The 21731-nt window shown below is 45.2% G+C and overlaps 1 protein-coding gene across 5 annotated transcripts; it reads right to left on the bottom strand.

Annotated features, from left to right (window-relative positions):
• Positions 1-12259: 12259 nt before the first annotated feature.
• On the bottom strand, positions 12260-21713 carry S100PBP (S100P binding protein). Of its 5 annotated transcripts, none has more exons than XM_035120209.3 (5): positions 21633-21713; positions 18244-19345; positions 16793-16902; positions 13075-13272; positions 12260-12683 (listed from the first exon to the last, which is right to left on the bottom strand). In XM_035120209.3, the coding sequence occupies exons 2-4, from the start codon at positions 19206-19208 to the stop codon at positions 13112-13114; spliced, it is 1236 nt and encodes a 411-aa protein (XP_034976100.1). In that variant the 5' UTR covers positions 19209-19345; positions 21633-21713; the 3' UTR covers positions 12260-12683; positions 13075-13111. The 5 variants fall into 5 exon arrangements, with proteins under 5 accessions (XP_034976100.1, XP_088528318.1, XP_088528320.1 ...); XM_088672192.1 differs by having other exon boundaries at positions 13176-13272; XM_088672194.1 differs by having other exon boundaries at positions 13176-13272; positions 21510-21655.
• Between the last annotated feature and the right edge of the window lie 18 nt (positions 21714-21731).

The following is a 21731-nucleotide window of genomic DNA, read 5'->3' as shown; positions in this document are numbered from 1 at the left end:
TAGTGTCCTGGGATTCTCTACACCACACCAGAGACCACCTCTGGCAGCTCAGTCAGGGAGGCAGCTGGGCGGACACCAACAAGACCACTGTCCTGTCCCTGCAGCCCAACACAATACACACACCCAGCTCCTAGGTGGACTGGCCAATATGTGCCAAGTCAGTTGTTTCAGTTCGGTGCTTCTGTAGGCACTGGCCAGAACCCTGGAAGGGTTGACATTTCCCTGAGCAATCAGTTCAAAGGCTGCTGGCACCGTTTCCATTTTATTTCTGCAAGGAACAGATCTAGAGAGACACTCAGGTTTTCAAAAACAGAAAGCGAGACTCAAGGAAGGAGCTTGGAATATCCACCAGGTAGGGTGGGGGATGCTGTCAAAGGCCAATGCCAACTAAGGGTTAGGGTTTGCCTGTAATGGACCAAACTTCATAAAATCTTCTTCACCTCTACTACCGTATTCCGGCGTATAAGACGACTGGGTGTATAAGACGACCCCCAACTTTTCCAGTTAAAATATAGAGTTTGGGATAGACTCGCCTTATAAGAAATATGACCCGGCATATAAGACGACCCCCGACTTTTGAGAAGATTTTCCTGGGTTAAAAAGTAGTCTTATACGCAGGAATATACAGTAATCATGATGATGCTTCCAGCTTCCCCATGCTGTAGCCATTTGCCCTTGCCAGCCATGACCCTGCATCAACTTTCGACAAACCTCCTTCATGTTCTGCTAACTCTGCTGTTGAAGGAATTATTCATGCCACAGCGACAGTCTCTTCAGTAGCAGAAAAAGTCACTTAAGGACACATAAGGCCCCCCCGCCATGTTGGAAAACCTCAGTGTGTTAATCAAAGGGACAATAACAATTGCACAACTCCAGGTGTTTCCAAAGGAAGTCAGAAAGGGAGATACTTTCTTATGGCAGCTCCAAGGGGGTCACATGAATGCCCCATTGACACAACTGGTGAGCTTCACCCAGTCTTTCTGGTCTGGTGCTAAAATGCTGAATCAAGAGTTTTTCATTGATTGCATTTTGCTTTGGCTTGACTGTATGTTGTAAAGCTGCCCTGGGAAAGAAAAATCTTCAGAACAGGAGGGTATAAATCTATTAACAAACAACACTTATTAACAAACAACACATCAGTCTTTGGAAGAGTCTCTCTCTCTCTCTCACACACACACACACACACCACACACACACACACACACCGAGAGAGAAATAGGGGAATTGCTCCTTCAAAGATGGTGCCTGCTGAGATGCATGCAACATCCCAAAACAAAAGAAACACTTTTTCTTCAGAATTATAGTTATTAATTATAGTGGCCTTCCCCAGTTAATTTTGGACTACAACTTCCATCAGAATGGCTGGAGGGCACCTGGTTGGCAAACACTGATTTATACAGATTTATTGTGAAAGGTGGGTTGATTGCTTATTCCCTGGAGCAAGGAAGTGCCTCCTCTTAGTTCAGAGCTACAGAAGATTCCTCCTTGGCCTATTCCATCTTTGTTCCCTAGCTACACACCCTCTCAGCTCTCCTTGTTCATGAGCTGCTGTAGCTGCCAAGGTGAGATGCCCCTGGGATTTTTGCAATGATGCCTCCCCACCAGAAAACTGTCAGAGGCAGTAATGCAACAAGGTGTCTAATGTTGGTGAACTCAAGGTTTTCCAAATGCAAGCCTTCCATTGATCCTGCGAGCCTTTTCAACATAACCGTGACTGACTCCAGGCCCCCTAGATTTCTCCTTTGCTCTGTAGGACTAAAATGGAAGTGAAACACACACCGTCTGTTTAATCCTAGCTTCACCTCCAGCCCTCAGACTACAGATTCTCCACTTTCCCCTAGGTATATTCACATTCCTGGGTACCTTATATTTCTCTCTTTCTCTCTCTCCTCTAGTTTCCAAAAAACAAGCCCTCAGTGAATATCATTGAAGCATGACAGCCTGATGGATGGACTCCGTTTCTCCTTCTCTGTCTCTTTCCCTCCCTCCCTCCAAGATTTGGCAACTGGGGAAGTGAAAGGTTTTTAGAGCTGTTTGGAAAGAGTTCTGTTCAGCTGCTGCAGACTGTAGGCAGAAGGCTCTCCTTCCATACCCTGGAGGAAAAAAACCAACAAGCCCATCTCCATTTGGGATAGAAAAGAAACTCGGTAATGTACTGAGCTACAGCATACTTTGAACTAGGCTGTATCCCACACACCAACAAATGGGCATTTGCTGGTGGGGCTAGGAGAAGCGTCATCTTTCACCTTGACCGTCTGTCTCTGTCTTGTCCTGAAACATTCGTCTCTTGGGAAATGCTCCAGCTCCTTCCTGGTTTGCTTTCTTCTTACCACAGCTCAGTTTTTCAGTAGGAAATGCTATCCTGGATTCCAGACACGACTGCCTCCATCTCTCCTCTTCGTGACAATCCTGGAGAACACTCTGTCCCCTCTGACCACAGACCAAACCAATGACTTTGGCTAGAAATCCCACGCAGACGTCTTGCCATTTGTGCTTTAAGTAGAAACAACTGTTTGCAGGCATTCAATTTTGTGTCTTTAATACAGTCTCTGGCAATCTGGTGCCTACCAGCTGTTTTGGACTACAAGTCCCATCAGTCCCAGCTGGCCAGCAAAGTGAGCTGTTGTCCCAAACAGCTGGTGGGCATTAGGTTGGCGAAGGCTGCTTTAAACAAAGAGAAAAAGAAACCAGAAGCACACATTTTTCCACCTGGACTCTCAGGACTCCGCTAGCTGCTTATTATAAGTTACTTTGAGCAGTTGTGAGTTTCTTGATTTCCCCCCAAGTTTTGGTGTATATTTAATGTTGTTTCTCCAACTGGATAACCAACAGAGAATGCAAAAAAAAAACCCAACTCAAACCCCAAATCTTCCAGTTCTGTAGAATAGCAAAGAGATCTGACGGCGACTATGGACAAGAATGGTGGAAACATCTGGTGTTTTTCTCCCAGGGTGAGCCTCATCTAGGCTGCAAACTTGTTTTGGTTTTATTCCACTTTATTGTCATGGCTTTTGCAAAGAATCCTGGGAATAGTAGTTTGGTGAGGGGCTGGAGATTATACAAATTAAGAAGAACCTTGCTGAGAAGAACCTAAGGGGTGGTCTTGGGGGTGGGGAACCTGTGGCCCTCTAGATGCTACTGACTACAACTCCCAGCATCCCTGACAGATGGCCAGGCTAGCTGCAGGGGCTGATGGGATCTGCCATCAGCCAACAGGTCCCAAGTCCCTGGGCTACCAAGTTGGGTATTCACTTTCCAGTTGTGGGCAGCTCGCAGCCAATTAAGAAGCCCACAAGCAGGGCACAACTGTGGTGGTGGCCCTCCTCTCTTGCTGACCCCTTGTAGCTAGTCTTGCCTGTGGACATGGGGGATTGATTTTATGCCTGTAAAGCTAATCACCACTGACAGCTTAGCCCCTCCATGGATTCCCCCAGTCCTTAACTAAGGTGATGAAAACTGGTGACCACCATTAGCAGACACCTGGAGTGAATTATCCGCTGTGTGAAGAAGCCCTGCTTTCTTTCCCCTCTGCTAAAATCACTGTCACTTTTATTGGATGACCCTCTAGTTTTAGTGCAGGCAATTATCTGTTGCCGATGCCAAGGCCCATCATCACCAAAATTGATAGATGCCAACTACGATCCCCAGGGGTTCCCTGGAAAGCAGGAAATGGCTGTGAAACCCATTGTAATCTGTACTTCGGATCTGCGCCTATCAAACCATTTTTTCTTAGCCGGGTCTGATGTAGTCCACCCACAGTGTGCCAAAGCAGCTACACTTTGATCCTTGAAAACAAACAAACACACCAATTTAATTCGCATTGTGCCAAGATTGCTTGATGCAAAGTCAGGCACCTTTGTTTAGGGGAGCCTCGCACCAACACGGACGGGATAGCTGCTCTGCAAGTTATCCCAGCAACTTTGTCAGAGCAGGGGTGGATTTGGGACTCTCAAATTTCAGTGGCACCCTGTGCAATGCTAAAATTTGACACCCCCCGCCTCTTGCACTCATTTCTACGGTACTGTTGTGGCACCCCTTGAAGTGCAGTGCCCAGGGCGACTGCATGCTTGTCAGTGCATGAGAGACCACAGAGGCAAAAGCCTCTCAGACAGGAGCTGAAATTGGTTGGAGAGGGAAAGACTCTATGTAGAAACTCACTCCAACTGGCTGGCAAAAGCTCAAGGTGGTTCACCCTCCTTTATGGATGCTGTTAGATTTAGGGGGTGGGCTATGGTTGTTTTTAAGGGGGCTGTAAATTATGAATTTTGTCATTACTTAGCATCACTGCCTTATTGTGTCTTATCAACGAGACTTACTTTTTTTAATCCCTTAAAAATGTCTTCTACAAAATCAAAATGTGAGAATCATCAATTTGGTTCACTTACTTGAACCTGACCATTCCTTTCTCAGAGCAGTATTTTGACCTCACAACAATCCTGCGAGGTAGGTTAAGCTGTGACTCACCCAAGGCCTCCAAGTATCCTTCATTGCTGAGCAAGGATTTGAATGTGATACGCACCAGGAATATGTGTGTGATTGATGCATGTAGCAGGGGGAGCTAGACTAAAAAACCAGGCACCGTTCTTGTGTGTAGGAAGCCATGCGAGTTCACCAACTGGGATTTCAAAAAAACTTGCCTCATTTTGAGTTGGAGCTCTGACCCCAAACCCATCTTACGTGCTGTAGGGTAGTCATCTCACCCACAGTATAATAAGGGCAAGGCATATCTTTTCCATCATTTCTTTCTTTCCCCTAGGGTTAATCAAATCACCAGATTCCTGCCTTGGTCTTTCCTGACAGAAACGTGGGAGAAGTGGTGGACAATTTTCTGCAATTAAGAAACTTTTCATGGTTAAAGTGGACAGATCTGTGCATGTGGCAATGCTGTGGAAGGTGATAAGGGAGGAGCAGGAGGAAGATTCCTCTGTTGTGCTTCAGTATTAAGCCCTCTGCATGTTGCTCCACGCTCCAAGCCTTGCACCCACGCTGGGAGAAGAGATGGGCTTCTGATTGCTCCATCAAAATGCCAAGTTGGCTTGGACTGAGGCTTAATTCCTCCTCTGTTGAACTCAGTAACTGGCCTGTTAGGGGAGTTTGGTTCCACGGTTGGCCTGGTTCACACACAACACTAAGCCACAATTTATTAAACTATACATTATTAACCATGTTTTTATTTTGGTATGAGCTTTCGTGTGCATGCACACTTCTTCAGATACCTGAAGAAGATATCTGAAGTAGTGTGCATGCACACGAAAGCTCATACCAAAATAAAAACTTAGTTGGTCTTTGAGGTGCTACTGAAGGAATTTTTTTATTTTGTTTCGACTCAGACCAACACGGCTACCTACCTGTAATTATTAACCATGGTTTTTGCTTGACCATCCTAATCTTGCCAAGCAACTTAATGAGGGTCAACTACCAGCAAACCATGATTGTTGGCTTATAAGCCTTGAATAGTTTTAACCATGGCTTCAGTGTTATGTGCACACCCAGGACCTGTCCTTAATCATGGTTTGCTTTGCCCCATCACTCAGACATGTGGCAAGCTACAAAGGTGAGGCAAGAGTGGGTGGAAAACAGACTAAACTTTGAAGAAACATACCGTGATTTGGTGGATCATCTGTGGGACAACTCACAGTTAACTGTTTCTTAAACAAATGATGGATTAGTGTTTTATGTGCAAACTAGCCGGGAGGGAGGGAGGGAGAAGGGCTTGTATGCATAGTGATTAGGAGACAGAGCTGTGACCACAGGTTGGGATGCCACTTTCTTCCTTGGCCCTGCTCCTGTGCATGTAACAACAATAACCCTACCCCCACTCCGTGTACCAAAATTAATAAGGGATGTATTATTTCTTGGCACATTGATAAAGCCATGGAATCCATTCCACTTGCTAAATGTCTGCATGCCAGGCTTAAGGCACAGGAGAAAGGGAAGAAGAAAGGAAGAAAAAAGGAGTCAGTCAGACTGACTCAGATCTCTGCTTCAGATTTTTCTCCAGTCACAAACTCTGTGTCTGGCCTGAACAAGACACGAGCAGCTAGCTCACTATCCTTCCCCTCAACCTCTAATTGGTTGCATAGGGATAATACTGGCCTTTTAGTGGAGGATAAATTGGGAATCCCAGTGTTGAGACTGTCTGTATCACTTAATGCCTGTTTGTCAAGGGAAAGAGAGAGAGGCTGTTCTGCTCATACCCTGCTTTGGGGCTTCTCGGGGGCTTTTTGCTGGCTCACAGTGAGAGATAGGCTGCTATCCTGGAAGGGACCCACCCTGGAACCATCCAGCAAGGCTCTTCAAGCCCACCTTGCAGGGTTGCTGTAAGGACTGTGGAGATAACAAGTCTGACAAAGTGCTTTGGTCGCTCTAAAGCATGATATCAATGCTAGGCAGTGTTCCTAGAGATGATGTCTCCATGATGACATCATGACCGCCTCCTTTTTTGCATTACTGTGTTTTTCCTGCTTGCAGGCCCTCCTCAGTCCCCCTCATCTCTGCCTTCATTGAGCTCAGGAAGGGCTTGCTCATTTGCAGGTGGAGAAGTCTAGTTGCTTCAGTTTCTGTCATGGTGTTAATGTGCCTCTTCAAAATTGTGTCTCTTCTCATCGGTGACTAAGTCAGTGCCTGCTCTAAAGCTTTCAACATCCACGCAAAGCCACTTGCAACCAGCCCCTCCCATCAACTTCCACACAAGGTGCCGGCAGATGGCACCCCACACCACCCTGGTGCTCTCCAGAGGTTTTGGACTACAATTTCCATCATGCTGGCTGCAGAGTGCTGAGGATGCTGGGGACACAGCTGGGCTGACAGGGGCTAATGGGAGTTGTTGTCCAGAACCGCCTAATTAACAGCTACTCACAATGTGTTGCAAAACAGAGGAAAGGCCTCACTCCCCTCAGTTCTTGCCAAAACGTTGGCCGATAGCAGATTGTCTGCCTTGGGAGACACAGAAAGGTTGTTACCTGTGATAACAGTTTTGAGCAATAAACCATGTTTTTAAATGTACAGTGACAGGAACATCTCCTTTGAGTGTAAAGAGATCGACATTTCAAAAGGTCGCCGATCCTCCATCTCGCTTTGTGAAAAACATGATATATCGGGGTTTGTTTGGGGGGTTTTGCATGGGGAGACGGGAGCTTTCTTAGCCAGTTTTCGAAGGGTTCATTTTCTGAAACGGCAGGTTCATGGGATGAGACTTTCCCAAAGTGAGCACACAGTAACACCTTGTACAGGAGTTCTTCAGATCGTACAGTTTGAGTTAGCAAGTAGCAATAATAATAATAATAATAATAAATAAATAAATAAATAAATAAATAATGATAATGATAATAATAATAATACCCCACCCATATGGCTGGGTTCCCCCAGCCACTCTGGGCAGCTTCCAACAAAACATTAAAATACAGAAATCCATCAAACATTAAAAGCTTCCCTAAACAGGGCTGCCTTAAGATGCCTTCTAAAGGTCTGGTAATTGTTGTTCTCTTTGACCTCTTGTGGGAGGGCGTTCCACAGGGTAGGTGCCACTACTGAGAAGGCCCTCTGCCTGGTTCCCTGTAACTTGGCTTCTCATAGCGAGGGAACCACCGCCAGAAGGCCAGAAGGCCCTCGGTGCTGGACCTCAGTGTCCGGGTAGAACAATGGGGGTGGAGACGCTCCTTCATTAGGCTTCCTGCACTAAAACAAAAACAACTCCCTGTACATAGAAATGTAGCTTTTCAGGGCTAGCCTAGAACTTTGCTCTCTGATATGTTCACTTCCCACAGAGGCACAATTTTTGAGATAGGGAAGCATTTCAAACATACCCATAATCTGAACTCCATCCCAAGTGAGTTATCTCCCCATGTAGGACATTCCCCACAGGTTTGATATTGCTCTAGTTAGTAGGGTACTACAATTTGCTCCCATGATACTCAGCTGTTTCTCAGGCCCCACCCACAGAGGGAGGGAAAGTAGTTTGGGACTGTGGTTTGATTTAGCGCTCCATCTTTGGCTGCCAAAGGAGAGCCTCCTTCCAGCTGGAGTCCTGAGCAAGCAGTGGACATTCAGCCTAATTTGGCTACGTCTCTGTGCTCTATTTGTGGTACTGAGTTTCCAGCAGTGTGTGCGTCCCTTGTGTTCCAAGGGCTGCACAGCGACTCCCCTGGTCACATCCTTTCATGGCCAGTGCCAGGTGTTGGTTGGGTCGGTCAGAGGCCAGTGGAGGGCCCAACAGCCACATTCATTTCCTGCTTGTCTGCTCACCTCTCACTTCCTCTACACCCCAGAGGGGAGCTAGAGAAAGGGGCACGGGATTGTGACTTCACTCAGAGGCCCCAGAAGCTAGGAGTAGCACAAAAGAGACAAAACGCTGTCTCTGATCTTCCCAGTACCATGGCTACCCCCAACTCTTTTAGGACATACTGCGGAAGGGGGAGGGCAGGATCTCCCATGGCTCATTGGGAACAGGTGAAGGTGTGTGGGGGGGGAATAAAGAGCGGCAAGGGTCCTCCAGGTGTCATTGGGCTACAACACCCATCAACCCCAGACAGCATGGCCAATGGTTAAGAAAGATGGCATCTCGTAATGCAACATCTGGTGGTCAAAGGTTAGCCACAGCAGCTAGGGCAGTGATGGCCAAACTTGGCCCTCCAGCTGTTTCGGGACTACAACTCCCAACATTCCTAGCTAACAGGACCAGTGGTTAGGGATGATGGGGATTGTAGTCCCAAAACAGCTGGAGGACCAAGTTTGGCCATCACTGAGCTAGGGGGTCCAGTGATGGGCCTTACTTCCAGACCTCCTAGAGCAGGCATCCCCAAACTTCGGCCCTCCAGATGTTTTGGACTACAGTTCCCATCTTTCCCAACCACTGGTCCTGTTAGCTAGGGATCATGGGAGTTGTAGGCCAAAACATCTGGAGGGCCGCAGTTTGGGGATGCCTGTCCTAGAGTATGCTCTCCATATTACAGCATTTCCATCCCCCTGGACAGTATAGCATGACTTGGGAAGTCCCAATCTGGCACATCATCCACCATGTGCCTTTTGGACTTCTTGTCAGGACTTCTGCACAGGTCTGACACACCTTAAAGCAGTACAGCTTTCCCTCCCACCCCCTCCCACAACTAGAACCTAAAGTGGGGGAATGGATGTCAAGACTCACCTACCCTTTCCACGTTCAGCATCCAAATTGGCTTCCTGCGAGTGGTAAAGTGTTGGGGTGTGTGATATGAGTATGTGCATGATATCATTATCCCCTGTAATTGCAGCCTTTTAAAATGTGCGACAATAAATGCCATTAGCGGGAGAAGAAACAAACACACAGGCTGAAAGCAATTCCACGCTTCAGAGAGAGGACTGTCAAGCAATCAAAAAGCACCCTCAGACTCTGCAGAGAGATCTTTAAAGGAGAGATGCAATCAGAACATGCTGTAGTATACAACAGAGCTGGCTATGTGGGGAAATTTCAGGAGGACAGAGATAAAATGCATTAAATGAGATCCAAGGTGATACTGCATTATTTGAGAAGAGTATGGACTGAACCACAGGAAAGGTTTGTAAGGGATCATGGTAGAGGATTTCCACCATACGTGGAATGTCACAGATTCAGTCTCCAAGTAGAGACTAAAGACCCCTGCCTGAAACCCTTGGGATCTGCTGTCAATTGTTGTTCGAATAAGGGTCTAACTTGGTATAAGGCAGCTTCCTACGTACCAGACTGACTACAACATAACACTCCATGGAAAATGGTAATCTCTCTCCCCTGCCCTTCCAACAATTGCCAAGCTCCAGTTCAGAATGGACATCCAATTAAATGTCTTGGCAGGTGGGAAATCCAGATTTCAGCTGTGAGTGATTTTCTGTCCCACTTCCAGCTGTAGGGCAAATTACATCATTAGAATTCGCCACCTACTTCCAGCTTTAGGAGCTCATGTGAATGCAATGGAGTGAACTCGCAAAATATGGGGACTTTATTTGCGAGCTGGTGCCTCATTTACTGTTTTTAACCATTGGTTTGTAGGGTTGCCAGACTCAATAGAGGACAGGACTTCTGTGCCTTTAATTGCCCTGCTCTCTTTTGAGTCTGGAAACCTTAAAAAGAAACCAGCAGACCCTTTGCTTGGAAATTAAACAAAGGGTCTGCTGGTTTCTCTTTAAGGTTTCCAGACTCAAAAAAGAGCAGGGCAATTAAAGGCACAGAAGTCCTGTCCTCTATTGAGTCTGGCAACCCTATTGGTTTGCAGTAACTCAAAGATGCAAAGCACAAATTCCTGCCTAGAGAGCTGTGCTGACATGAAAGATAAGACACCTCTTGTGAACCTGTGTAGGACCCAGTGGCGGCTAAAATGCACTTAGGATGTACACAGGGGCATTCAGTATTGCAGGCGTTCTGTGGTTCTACTCTGGCACTCATCTGTGGGGACCCAAATGCTTAATTATTATTATTTAATTATGTATATGACACCTATTTGATTAGGTTGCCCCAACCACTCCGGGCAATCCCCAACAAAATATACTTAAGAGTACCCACACACCAAGATGCACTCTCGATTGATTCAGGCTTTATGCAATTGATTCCAACAGGACTCCCCGAGAAGATGCTTTGCCACACAGCACAGGAATAGCTTCACAGACTGTTTGCAGGAGCAGGGGGCGGGGAGATTAATTTCTAGCAAACAATTAGACTCTGACAGTTGCCCTAGAAATATCCCAATATGTTTAAAACCACAGAGTTCTCTCCTTAGAAGCTTTTTGTCAGAGGATGACAGAAGTTCAGCATCTCTGCCTTTGTTCCTTAAAAGGGCAATTGACTTCCAGGTCTCCTCCTGCACAAGGCACTACTTCCAAAACTGTCGCAGCAGTGGAAACAAAATAAAATAATTCCTTCCAGTGGCACCTTAGAGACCAACTAAGTCAAACTTATAAGGTGCTACTGGAAGGAATTTTTTTATTTTGACTACGTCAGACCAACATGGCTACCTACCTGTAACGTGTCACAGCAGTGGCAGCTTTGAGCAGAGCAAAAAACTACTCTCTTTCACACTCCCTCATTGCAATTATTTTTTCCTGCTCCTTCATCCTGTACTTTAAAAAGTCACATTACCTTTTGATATTGGAGGTAGAAAAGTCAAAACACCTTCACTCCCCCCCCCTTTCCTCATTATGAAGGGGCATTCCTTGCAAAGCTATGGTGGCTGTTAGCTACCAACAGACCAACCCTTCTCTTTGGGTTTGTCCAGTACCTTTTAAAAACAAGCTTCCGAGTTGCTCAGTGAGACAAAAGGCCAGCACACCGCACACACCTACAAAGTGTCTCACAAGTTGAACCTGAAACAAAATCTTGCTGGAGGTGCTTGTCTTCAGCTTTCAAGCCAGTCTGGAACAGGGATCTTGTTCAGGCCGAGGTGCGCGGGAGATCAGGAGTCCTGGGGGTTGACAACTTTAGAAGCAGGGAAGGCAAAGGGGACATTTTTTTCCTTATACCTCCCATTCCCTGGTGAAGACTTACCCTTCACTCAAAACCTATACTTGCTGGAGAGAGGAGAGTCTCATCCAAAGCTCCCTGAAGCTCCAAAAAGAAGGAAAACATGCATTTCTCCTACTCCAAAGCTTCCTGTATGACAGAAAAGATCCCATCTCTTCCTCTTGCTCCTTAGCAAGCAGAGAGGGGTAGAGGGAGAGGTGGGATCTTGCCTCGATGACCGGAGTAGCAGGAACACATGCTGTTTCTTTTTTTACCTAAAATTATTGCACAAGTAAGAGTCTGCCTGACAGTGTGGTAGCATTCTCTTACTGAGGGCAGCAGGCAGTCACACTGGTGTGGTAAGTGAGCAGATTAACTGATGCCTGCCTCCAAATGTACAGAAATCACTACCTTATTTTTGGGATGCTTTGTTTTGCTTTCAAATTGATATGTGATAAACCACACAAGTTCCCTCTTTAAGGAAATGATGCAGCATTGAAGGACGTCGATTTGTTCTGAGCCCATCTCCAAGACCCATTTCACAGACAGGAAGAATAATACCTCTCATTCACCCCTAAAGGTCCTCTCCATCTCTCACTACTTGAGGTCTTGGCAACTGAATGTGTGAGTTGCCATGATTACAAAACTCTTGTGTGTAATGTGACATGAATGCTTTGCCTGCAACCCTTCATGCCTTAATTCACCTCCAGAGTTCTAAAAATGGTACAGAAACATATAACTGAGCTGCACATGCAAACCAGTCAATCACTCACTGGGAGGCAGGGAGGAAGAAAGAGAAGAGAACACACTACAGGATATTTCAAAGGCACAAGCATTTATAAAAAATTGCCATAGCATACAGTATCAAACTGCTTGGTGAAACATCAAAATGCCAAAAATATATAAAAAATTTGGCAGAGGAGAGGTTCAAGGTCAAGTTGAACAAAAATTTCTAACAAAAACAAACTATAAACAGGCCTTAACTTAAAAACTGAAATTAATAATAATAATAATAACAACAATAATAACAATAATAATAATAATGAAGCTGACAATCAACTTTGAAGCGCAGATAAAAGACAACTTAATTTCAATGATGAGACCCTTCTAGCTTGAGATAGGGCTGCGCCTGAAGCGATCAGGGACACTCTCAAAACGACGGAGGTTGCGATTGTTCCTATCGACCCACTGGCTAAGGGAATATCTGTGGGCTGTCCTCTTAGCTCGCTGTGCATAGTTCCTGCATCAGGTTAGGGGTAGAACAACAGTAAGTATAAATTAATGTAAAGCACCCCATCCCACCCACCCAGTATCCCATCTGTCCTTTGGAAGATTTTCTTCTACTACGCCTTGCTGAATCATTTCGTATGTAGACCGTATGTTTCCAACAGAGGTAAGCCAGGGGCATCTGGGAAACTCTCAACCTGTACATGAAAGCAATAGTCCTCCCCTTGCAACTACTGGGGTTGCAAATTACCATTCTGCATTTCTCTCCCATTTCAATGCTGTCTGACCCCAATGTTTGCTATTCCCACCCCCCAAACAGGTAACTGTGACTTAATGCATCTGAAGAGGACTCTAGTGCACAAAAAGCTTATAACAAATGCATCTTCGTTCAGCAGCTTTTTTACCTTCTTGAAAACAGTTTTAAGCAAGTTATTCTGTTTCTTAAGGAGGGAAACCTGCCACTGGGGTTCTGCTGCCCTTGCTTTCATGAAGGGTAACACAGTACCTTACGGTCAGGTCTGTTGGGTGCGCAAATCCGGGTTCCCCGTAGCGGTTTTCAGCGGTCACGGTCAACATCAGCTGCTGCAACTCATTGACTTCATCTGAAATTTGGCAGAGCAAGGCAATGCAACCCAGTGTGTTTGCATCAGGTACCACAGGGGTAGGTAATGCAATGCCCTCTAGATGTTGTTGGAATTCCATTCCTATTAGCGCCGGTCACTATGGCCAATGGCTACGGATGATGGAAGCTGCTGTAGAGGGTAACCACATAGGCCACCCCAGACGTTCAATAAAGTTAAAAGGTGCATCTTTGGCACTAGCCACATTCTAGGCCAGCTTTCCCCAACTGGGTGCCCTCTGGCTCTCAACTCCAAACAGCTGAACCATGTATGGCCAACGCTGCTGGGTGCTGGTAGTCCAAAACACCTGGAGGGCACCAGACTGGGGAACGCTATGCTAGGCAGTGTATTACACAGAAAAAGTCAAATATGTAAGGATCCTATGCTGATGGTCTAAACATGCATGTTGAGTTTTGGGGAAGAAATGGCTACTGTGGAGGCACAAATTAAGTTTACTGTGAAATACTGAAGCACACTGTTCTTTAGAATGGATCTTCCAAATAAGGATGAGTCATGCCAACTCAGGATAAGGGAGGCTCCAGAAGTGTTCTGGACAGCAGGTTGTAGATGTACTGTTTGAAATACCCCATTATGTTGCTAATGACCTGTGAAAGCTAATTTCCTGAGTGGAGAATTTCAGTCAGGGAAAGGCAGGAAGTAAGAAATCTTTCCACAAACCTATACCCCGCTCCTCCCTGGCTCACTGGAGCAAACAATATCTTCAACACCAGTGATGATTTAGTTGTCCGAAGGCTGTGCAGAAGCAGAGGGTGTCTAATGTTACTTGCAAAGAGCTGCTAGCAACGGGAGTTTGCCTCCCCATCACAAGCAGTGATATTTCGATAGCTTCCAATGTTTACATTCACCAGCATTTAAAAAAAAAACCATAACTGATTCAATGCATGAAGTAAGCCCTCACCTTTAATGTATCCATGTTTTAAAAACCAAGTCAAGGCTCAACTGGAAGACTGGTGAGGTCACTGCCACCCCCTACTGTCCCCAGGAGCCAGAGGAAGCTGCATGCTCAGGTTAACAACAACAGGTTAACAGGCCCAGTCAAGTCATTTTGTCAGCTGAGAGGAACAGGCCCATCTCTGGGTGCATTCCGGCTGTGCTCTACTTCCTCCACTGTGTTCTGGCACCACCTGCTGGCAAGAAGCAGGGATGACTTTGGACTTGCATTGTGTTCTCACACATGTGGACACATACCCGTGTTTCTCCAAAAATGAGACACCGTCTTATATTTATTTTTCCTCAAAAAAACCCACTTTGGCTTATTTTCAGGGGATGTCTTTTTTATTTTTTTATTAAGTATGGTACAGTTTAATCTTGTAGTTAAACTGTACCATACATAGTGATAAGCCTATCACTATGGCTTATTTTCGGGGTATGGCTTATATTCATTGAATGCTTAAAAATCCTGCTATGGCTTATTTTATGGCTACGTCTTATTTTCGGAGAAACAGGGTACCATGGGAGAACATGGTATGCATGCAACATCCATGGTCATAACCCAACCCATACATACAAGAGGCAATCCTTTGTCCTTGCTCATTTCCCCAGGCTCTCTGCCACGAGAGCCACATAGCAGCCTAAGTTCTGACTTGTAAGAGAGGGCTCTTTTAGGAGTTAAATCCATCACTCAGCTGTTTTCTGCCTGTCCTTACCAGGCAGTGGCACAGGAAAGGGTTCCCCCCCTAGTTCCCCCTCCCATTTAGCATTTACTGGTGCACTGCGCCACAGGGAAACCGCTCTCAAGCCATCTCCAGGTTCATGTGCCTGGAGTGCCCCTGGACCTCCATGGCAGATGCAGCCAGAACATGGTAAATGTGCCTCAGGTGTTTGTTCTGCTGATTGATCAAGGCAAAAATCACACACCAACATAAAGCCTACAGGAAAAATCAGAAGAATGTGGGGCTGTTATAGCAAAACTCAGAGCTACTTAAAGAGTCCCCTTTTTGAGCAGCAGCCAAAAGCCTTGCTTCCTGCTCTGGCCTAGGATTGCCTCTCCTTCCCATGCCAGTCCACCAATTCTATGCCTAAAGCTACGCAAGATAATACATGTTTGTGCTAATAAACAGCTTGTGCACATTACACGAAGCATTCATGAGCAATTTTGGTGTGACGTGCCAGAACTCTGAATGTACACGTTGCATATTAATTTGAAAGGCACAGTGAAAAAAGAAAAATAGGATCCTAATTAGAGTTTTCCTTCTGCCCACATGATTTGTCCTCAATCCATACACTGGAAGCAGCCCAGCACCTTGTTAGTATTCCATGTGCAGAGAGACAGACAGAAAGACAGACTGACTTTGGGCAAGAAGCAACAAAACTGGTCTTCCTCTAAAGGTCTCTTCATTTGCCCCTGAAGAAACGAATAAATAAACCACCACTGGACGATAGGGGGCAGAGGGGAGTGCCTTCCTCTTTACAACTCCAAGGAGAGTGTCTTGAAGAATCCAAAGGCCATCTAGAACAACCTGTGTCCTTCCCTTGACCTCCATCCTGCCCACAACTAATCTACAATGCAGTCAAAACAAAATAAAAAAATTCCTTCCAGTAGCACCTTAGAGACCAACTAAGTTTGTTATTGGTATGAGCTTTTGTTCATACAGTGGTGCCTCGACTTATTAATTTAATCTGTTCCGAAGGCACCTTCGTAGGTCAAAAAATTCGTAAGTCGAAAACGCCATTGGAAACGCGATTTCCCATAGGAATGCATTGGAAATGGACAAATTCGTAAGTCGAAGCAACCCTATCTAAAAATTCGTAAGTCAAAAAATCTAAAACCGCCGCGGTTTCCTTTCGGATGTCGAGACATTTGTAAGCGCAGCGGCCATTACCCCCATTCGTAAGTCGAAAAATTCGGTTGTCGAGTTGTTCGCAAGTCGAGGTACCACTGTATTTTGATTTGACTATGGCAAACCAACACTGCTACCTACTTGTAACTGCAATGCAGTGCACACTGTGGCAGAAAGAACTGGCATCCAGTATCACAAAAGTGCTGCTGAGCAAAATGGTCATATGATATTTTGGCAAGAAAGGCAAGTTGCCTGCCCTAGGAGAGTCAGGACACTGTAGCTAGAATCGGAGGCGGGGGGGGGGGCGGATGGATTGGGGGGGGGACTGGTGGGATGTGGGTTCAAACCCTTGATCAGCCACTAAGACTTTAGACTTTCAGCTTGTTCTTAAGTGAAACTACCTTACAGAGTTTTTTGCAGTAATAAGATGAGTTAATCCCCTGAAAGCCAGGATAAAGGAAGGACAGATATAAATGCAATAAATATAAGGGAAGGTCAGGTGAAAAACTCCTGTCTCACCCCAATTAGGCTGAGGGGCAGGTATAAAAGCAAAAATTAATTGCACAAAATTCCATGCCACCAAGTCTCCAGCTCCAGCAGAGAGAGAAACACTTTCTGAATCAACCCTTACCCAATGGCAACACTTTATGCCAGCAGAAAAAAGGAACCTCAGAAAAATTTTGATTCCACCTCCAGCTTACCTATGAGTTCAGCATGCTGAGCATGGGCAAGGACAGCATTGATGTATTTTTTCTTGCTGGACTCAAGTTTTGCCTCTTCAATGTATATCCGACATCGGGGCCTTACAGGACTGGAGGATGGGAGAGAAAATGACAAAACTGCTAAGAATTGCAAAGCCATCTGCTAGACAAATACGATGTGTTGCTGAGAGAATTTAAGCACACAAAGACTAGAGGGCATGATTTTACAGAGGTTCCTTGCACCTTGCACTAATTGAGGGGTACTTTTAATCCATAATTTAGCATAAATATACTTTTAACTATTGATTTTATTTATCTGGCTCTTCATAAACTTGTTTTTAACATTAATTTTTATTTACTATTTTAGTGCATACCTTTTGGAGACCATTTACAGGTTTAATTTACAGTTCAGCACCACATAATTTTTAAATTGAACAAATGAAAATTGTTCCAAGCTTGGGAGGGTATACTTCATCTCCCACAATGGTTTTCACAAAAATCAAAACACCCCATGTAAAGTTTGGTGAAAATCTGTTAAACAACAAAATTATGTGGGGAAGAGGAGGCAATGCTTAGCTCATCTTCAAGAATATAAAAAATTATATCATGAATAAACTATTAAATAAGGCAGAGTCAGTTTATACACAAGGCAGCGTTACATGGATGCCATAATCTAAATAAGACACATTTCTACAACTAGCTCCATTTGCAAGATGTAAGGCATCATACGACTGTAGGCATTGTGTACCACCACCAGATGTATGCAAGATCTCCTGAGAATCTTGAATTCCTGGTTTTGAGGGAAAGTTTCTAGCCCTCATTACTGTCGAAGATCTCAGCATGTGGGCAACACCTTCCATGGCTGAGAATTCCATGTTCCTGCAGAAAACTGGAAACAGAGCATTGCAGTGGAAGGAAGAAGGGAGAAAGGTGGAAATAGAAGAATATAAACTGAGCAATCTATGTGGTGAACAAGAAACAAGTTTGTCAGGCAGTTTCAGAACCACACTGGTTCTCCTGAAAACTTGGGACATGTAGACCAGGCATCCCCAAACTGCGGCCCTCCAGATGTTTTGGCCTACAACTCCCATGATCCCTAGCTAACAGGACCAGTGGTTGGGGAAGATGGGAATTGTAGTCCAAAACATCTGGAGGGCCGAAGTTTGGGGATGCCTGATCTATGCAAGACAAAGGGACACATTATTTATTTATTTATTATTATTATTATTATTATTATTATTATTATTATTATTAAATAAATAAATAAATAAATGATATATGAAAAGTACCGCCAGGCTTTAGTATTCTTGTGCACATACACACATCAAATACAACCCTCTCCCACCTAGGGTGCAGAGCCGCACAACAGATGCAGAAGAGAAAGGAGAGCATAGCACACCAAGACCGAGAAAGCAAGCCTAGCTGCAGGCACCAGGGGAGGCGGTGCTGACCAATTTGGCTCTTTGATGCTGGGACCTTCCATATATGCCTTTCTTTGATCACTGATGGAAGTGGAACAGGAAGGTGCAGCCTCTTCATGCAAGCCAGCAGAATCCAATCCTCCTTCAGCCTCTTGTGGTGGGCTGTTTGCACTCTCTTCTCCTAGGTCATTTTGATTTAGGGAAGCTTGTTCCTTGCAGGGCCCTTCAGCTCTCTCAGGTTTCGCCATGAGCTGGCTCACTCTTTCCAAGTTATCATCAACCACTGCCTGAGCAGCTTCTTTATCCAATACCCCAGACACATGGTTCTCTTTTTGCAGACTCAAGGCAGCTGTTGCAACTGGCAAAGCTTCTGGAAGCACAGAACTGTTTGAATCCAATCCAAATCTAGCTTGGTTCTGAGACCCTGTGCTTGTGCTCAAGTCACTCCCACTTTCTGGACTTTCAGAGTCATTTCTGCAAGCACTTGAACAGACTAAAGGGTGAGCTGGAGACAGTGGCTCTGTTTTTCTAGACTCTAGATCTAGAGTACCAGAAGGCTTAGAGGATCCTAATGTACACAAAATTCCAACATGTTCTGCATCTGGTTCAAATGCTATGGAATTTGAAGTCTCTGGGCAGCGTGGTTGACTATCTAACAAAAGTTCGTCTTCAGCTTCTGAAGTGAGTCCAGTGGAGAAGTCTGAGAGTTCCCCATCTGAAGGGTCCAGTAAGCTGTCATCTAGTAAGTCATCTGTGTTGCTATTATCAGGCTGTCCATTGGTGGCCACAGAACACACTGCGGAAGCTGCTATTCCATTGCTTGATGAGGAGGGATCTGCAAGTGCACCAAAAGGCAAGCAGGAGAGTTTGTGTCTCTTTGTGTCTGGTTGCTTCTCCTCTTGAAACTCTTCGAAGGATCGCTTGCTCCTGGAAACTGAATCATTTAAGAAAGTGACTTTTAGATTTAAACGGGAGCGGAAAGTGCTACTTGCCATGATGCTGCTTGCATGGATTCTTTTTTCCCTTTTCTTTTTTAAAGTAACCCTTTGCTACCATGTTCTCTCCAGACTAGAAGAAGCTAAGGGAAATCTATACTCAAGGCTTCCCTTCAGTCAAAGTGGTTCTCAGTTGCCTGCAAAAAAGAAAAGGACAAAATAGAAGCTAGCTGAAGAGATCTCATGCTCTCCTTCCCCTGCAACTGCATCTGTGCTAGAAGAAATCTTCTCCTCCGAAGACTACACTACCTAACAAATGTCTCCCTCAGATTCATTAGAGCTGTTCTAATAAACATTATTTAACTCACATACAAATCAGAAAAAGCTGACTAAAAATGAAACAATTTTTTTGTAGAGATAGTAAACATGGTATGCTTTTTATTACACATACTCCAAACTTTACATTTTATAAATGTAAATTTAAGAGCCAGCATGGTCCAGTGCTAAAGAGTTGCAGATGCTAGATCAGAGATGAGTCCAAAAAGAACTCTAATTTACAATCACCTGTAAATAGGAATACTAGTTATCTACCTTTACATGGTTCTTTGAACCCTTTGCAAAATTAAGGTTTCAGCTTTAAGCACATTTATTTGAAAGTAAGTGTTACTGATCTCTATGAGGATTACTTCCAAGTGAGGCAAAAAACATTGAAGGCAACTAATCAGTCACTTTGCTCTTCCCCACTCCTGTATTATTGAGATCCAAGATACAGTTCACATCCAAACATGATCATATCTGAACTCTGGCTTGTGGTTTGTTTGGAACTACTGTGTTTCTCCAAAAATAAGACACAGTCTTATATTTATTTTTCCTCAAAAAAGCACATGGTGGCTTATTTTCAGGGGATGTCTTATTTTTTAATTACGTGTCCAGCCTAGCCTCTTCCTTGGCGCCCTCCAGAACTGCGTCTATCACTATGTCTTATTTTCGGGGTATGGCTTATATTGCACAAATGCTTATAAATCCTGCTACGGCTTATTTTATGGGTATGTCTTATTTCCGGAGAAACTAAGCCAAGGTTCAGACACAACCCTAGTAGCTCCCAGTTGGCACTACAGGTACATGGAGGAGCAATGTTGCTTCATTTGTCTCCCTGTGCACTTGCAGACTGCATATTCACTTTTAAATTATAGTTCAGCTTACCAATGGTTTAAAGTAAAGTGCAAACAAGGCCACTGTCCAATAACAATCAAGTATTTTTAAAACATTAAATTGGAACAAGAAGATAATTCAGTCACCTTCAGATTTGATACTATTGCAGTTTACAAACACATCAGGATAACTTTTAACTGTGCTACAAAGGAACAGAGGAACCTGCATTATATGACCAAATCAGTCAGTTTGTCCCTCAAGCTCAGTACAGTATTGTTTACTCTGGCTGGCAGAGACTCTCTAGGGAAGTCTACTTTGAGATTTAAAGTTTCCACAGTACCAGGAAATCTGCACCTCTCACCAGTTTATGAACAAATGAGCTACTGTTACACTAACATTTCATGTTACTTTGTATCTGTGGGCAAAACAAGATAGCAACTCTACACTAGTATGAATATGTGCTTTAGAATTCATTAAAGCCTGTTTGGGCAACACAGCTCTGCTGAATTCTGCTGTTTAGGTGATGGGAAATGACCATAGCTCAGTGATAGAGCCCCACCCCTTTTCTCAGCCTGGCACAAGGACCCCTTAAGGAGAAACACTGCCTTAAGGGGAGATGGAGCAAGCTTGTCTTCTGCTACTCCAGAGGGCAGGACCCAAACCAACTGATTCTAACTGCAAGTAATGAGATTCTGACTAAACATTAAGAAGTTGTGGGTGGTGACAGCTGCTTGACATTGGAATGGACTACCTGGGAAGCTGGTGGATTTTCCTTCAATTGAGGTTTTTAAGCAGAGGTTGGATGGCCATCCTTGCTGAGGGTCGGACTAGATGACCCTTGGGTGGGACCCTGCCAACTCTACAGTTCTATGGCCCTTTGTGGAGAGGGGGCAGCACCTGGAAAGACGGGCTAGGGGATAATTCGGGCGGCCGCCTTAGGCACACCAGAAGCGAAGGACGTCCTGAGCTACAAAAACAAACCCAACTCCTTGCTCGCTTTTTGCAGTTTCTGCAAAGCGAGGGAATCTTCCCCGCCTCCCTTCCTCCTCCTCCCCCTGCTCCCCACTACGGGTCTCTCCTGCACCTAGGCCAGGCCGCCTCGCCCTCCTCCCTTTCCAAGAGCAGTGGCTCAGAGCGCCTCCCTGCACCGCAAGTACACTCTGCAGAGGGGAGGGAGCGGAAACCCAGACCAGCCCCCTCCCCACTTACTCCGCCCCCTCAAGCCTTTCCAAAATAAGAGGACTGAGTTCTACAACGTCACCCCCCAGCGGGGCCCCCTTTATTCCCGGTGAGGGGGGGCGGCGGAGGGAAAGAGCTGCTTCCCGCACTTACCCGCCGCCATCTTGACTTCCCGCAATGAGCCGGATGCGGCGCCTAAACCACGCCCCCTGCCGTCGCTTCTCCTCCTCCTCTACCTTACACCAGGCTTCA

This window comes from Zootoca vivipara, chromosome 6, assembly GCF_965207765.1.
Source record: "Zootoca vivipara chromosome 6, rZooViv2.hap1.1, whole genome shotgun sequence".
NCBI lineage: Eukaryota > Metazoa > Chordata > Lepidosauria > Squamata > Lacertidae > Zootoca > Zootoca vivipara.
Note: the sequence above shows the minus strand (reverse complement) of the source record. Positions and strands in the feature narration are given on the sequence as shown.

Bases quoted from the DNA above. Each gene is read 5' to 3' on its own strand.
- S100PBP (XM_088672192.1), bottom strand. From the start codon at position 19,208: ATGGCAAGTAGCACTTTCCGCTCCCGTTTAAATCTAAAAGTCACTTTC. The intron at 16,903-18,243 runs GTCAGCACCGCC...CCCATCCTCCAG, and splicing joins AGCATCAAAGAGCCAAATTG to TCCTGTAAGGCCCCGATGTC. The intron at 13,273-16,792 runs GTAAGCTGGAGG...GCCAAATTTCAG, and splicing joins TCAGCATGCTGAACTCATAG to ATGAAGTCAATGAGTTGCAG.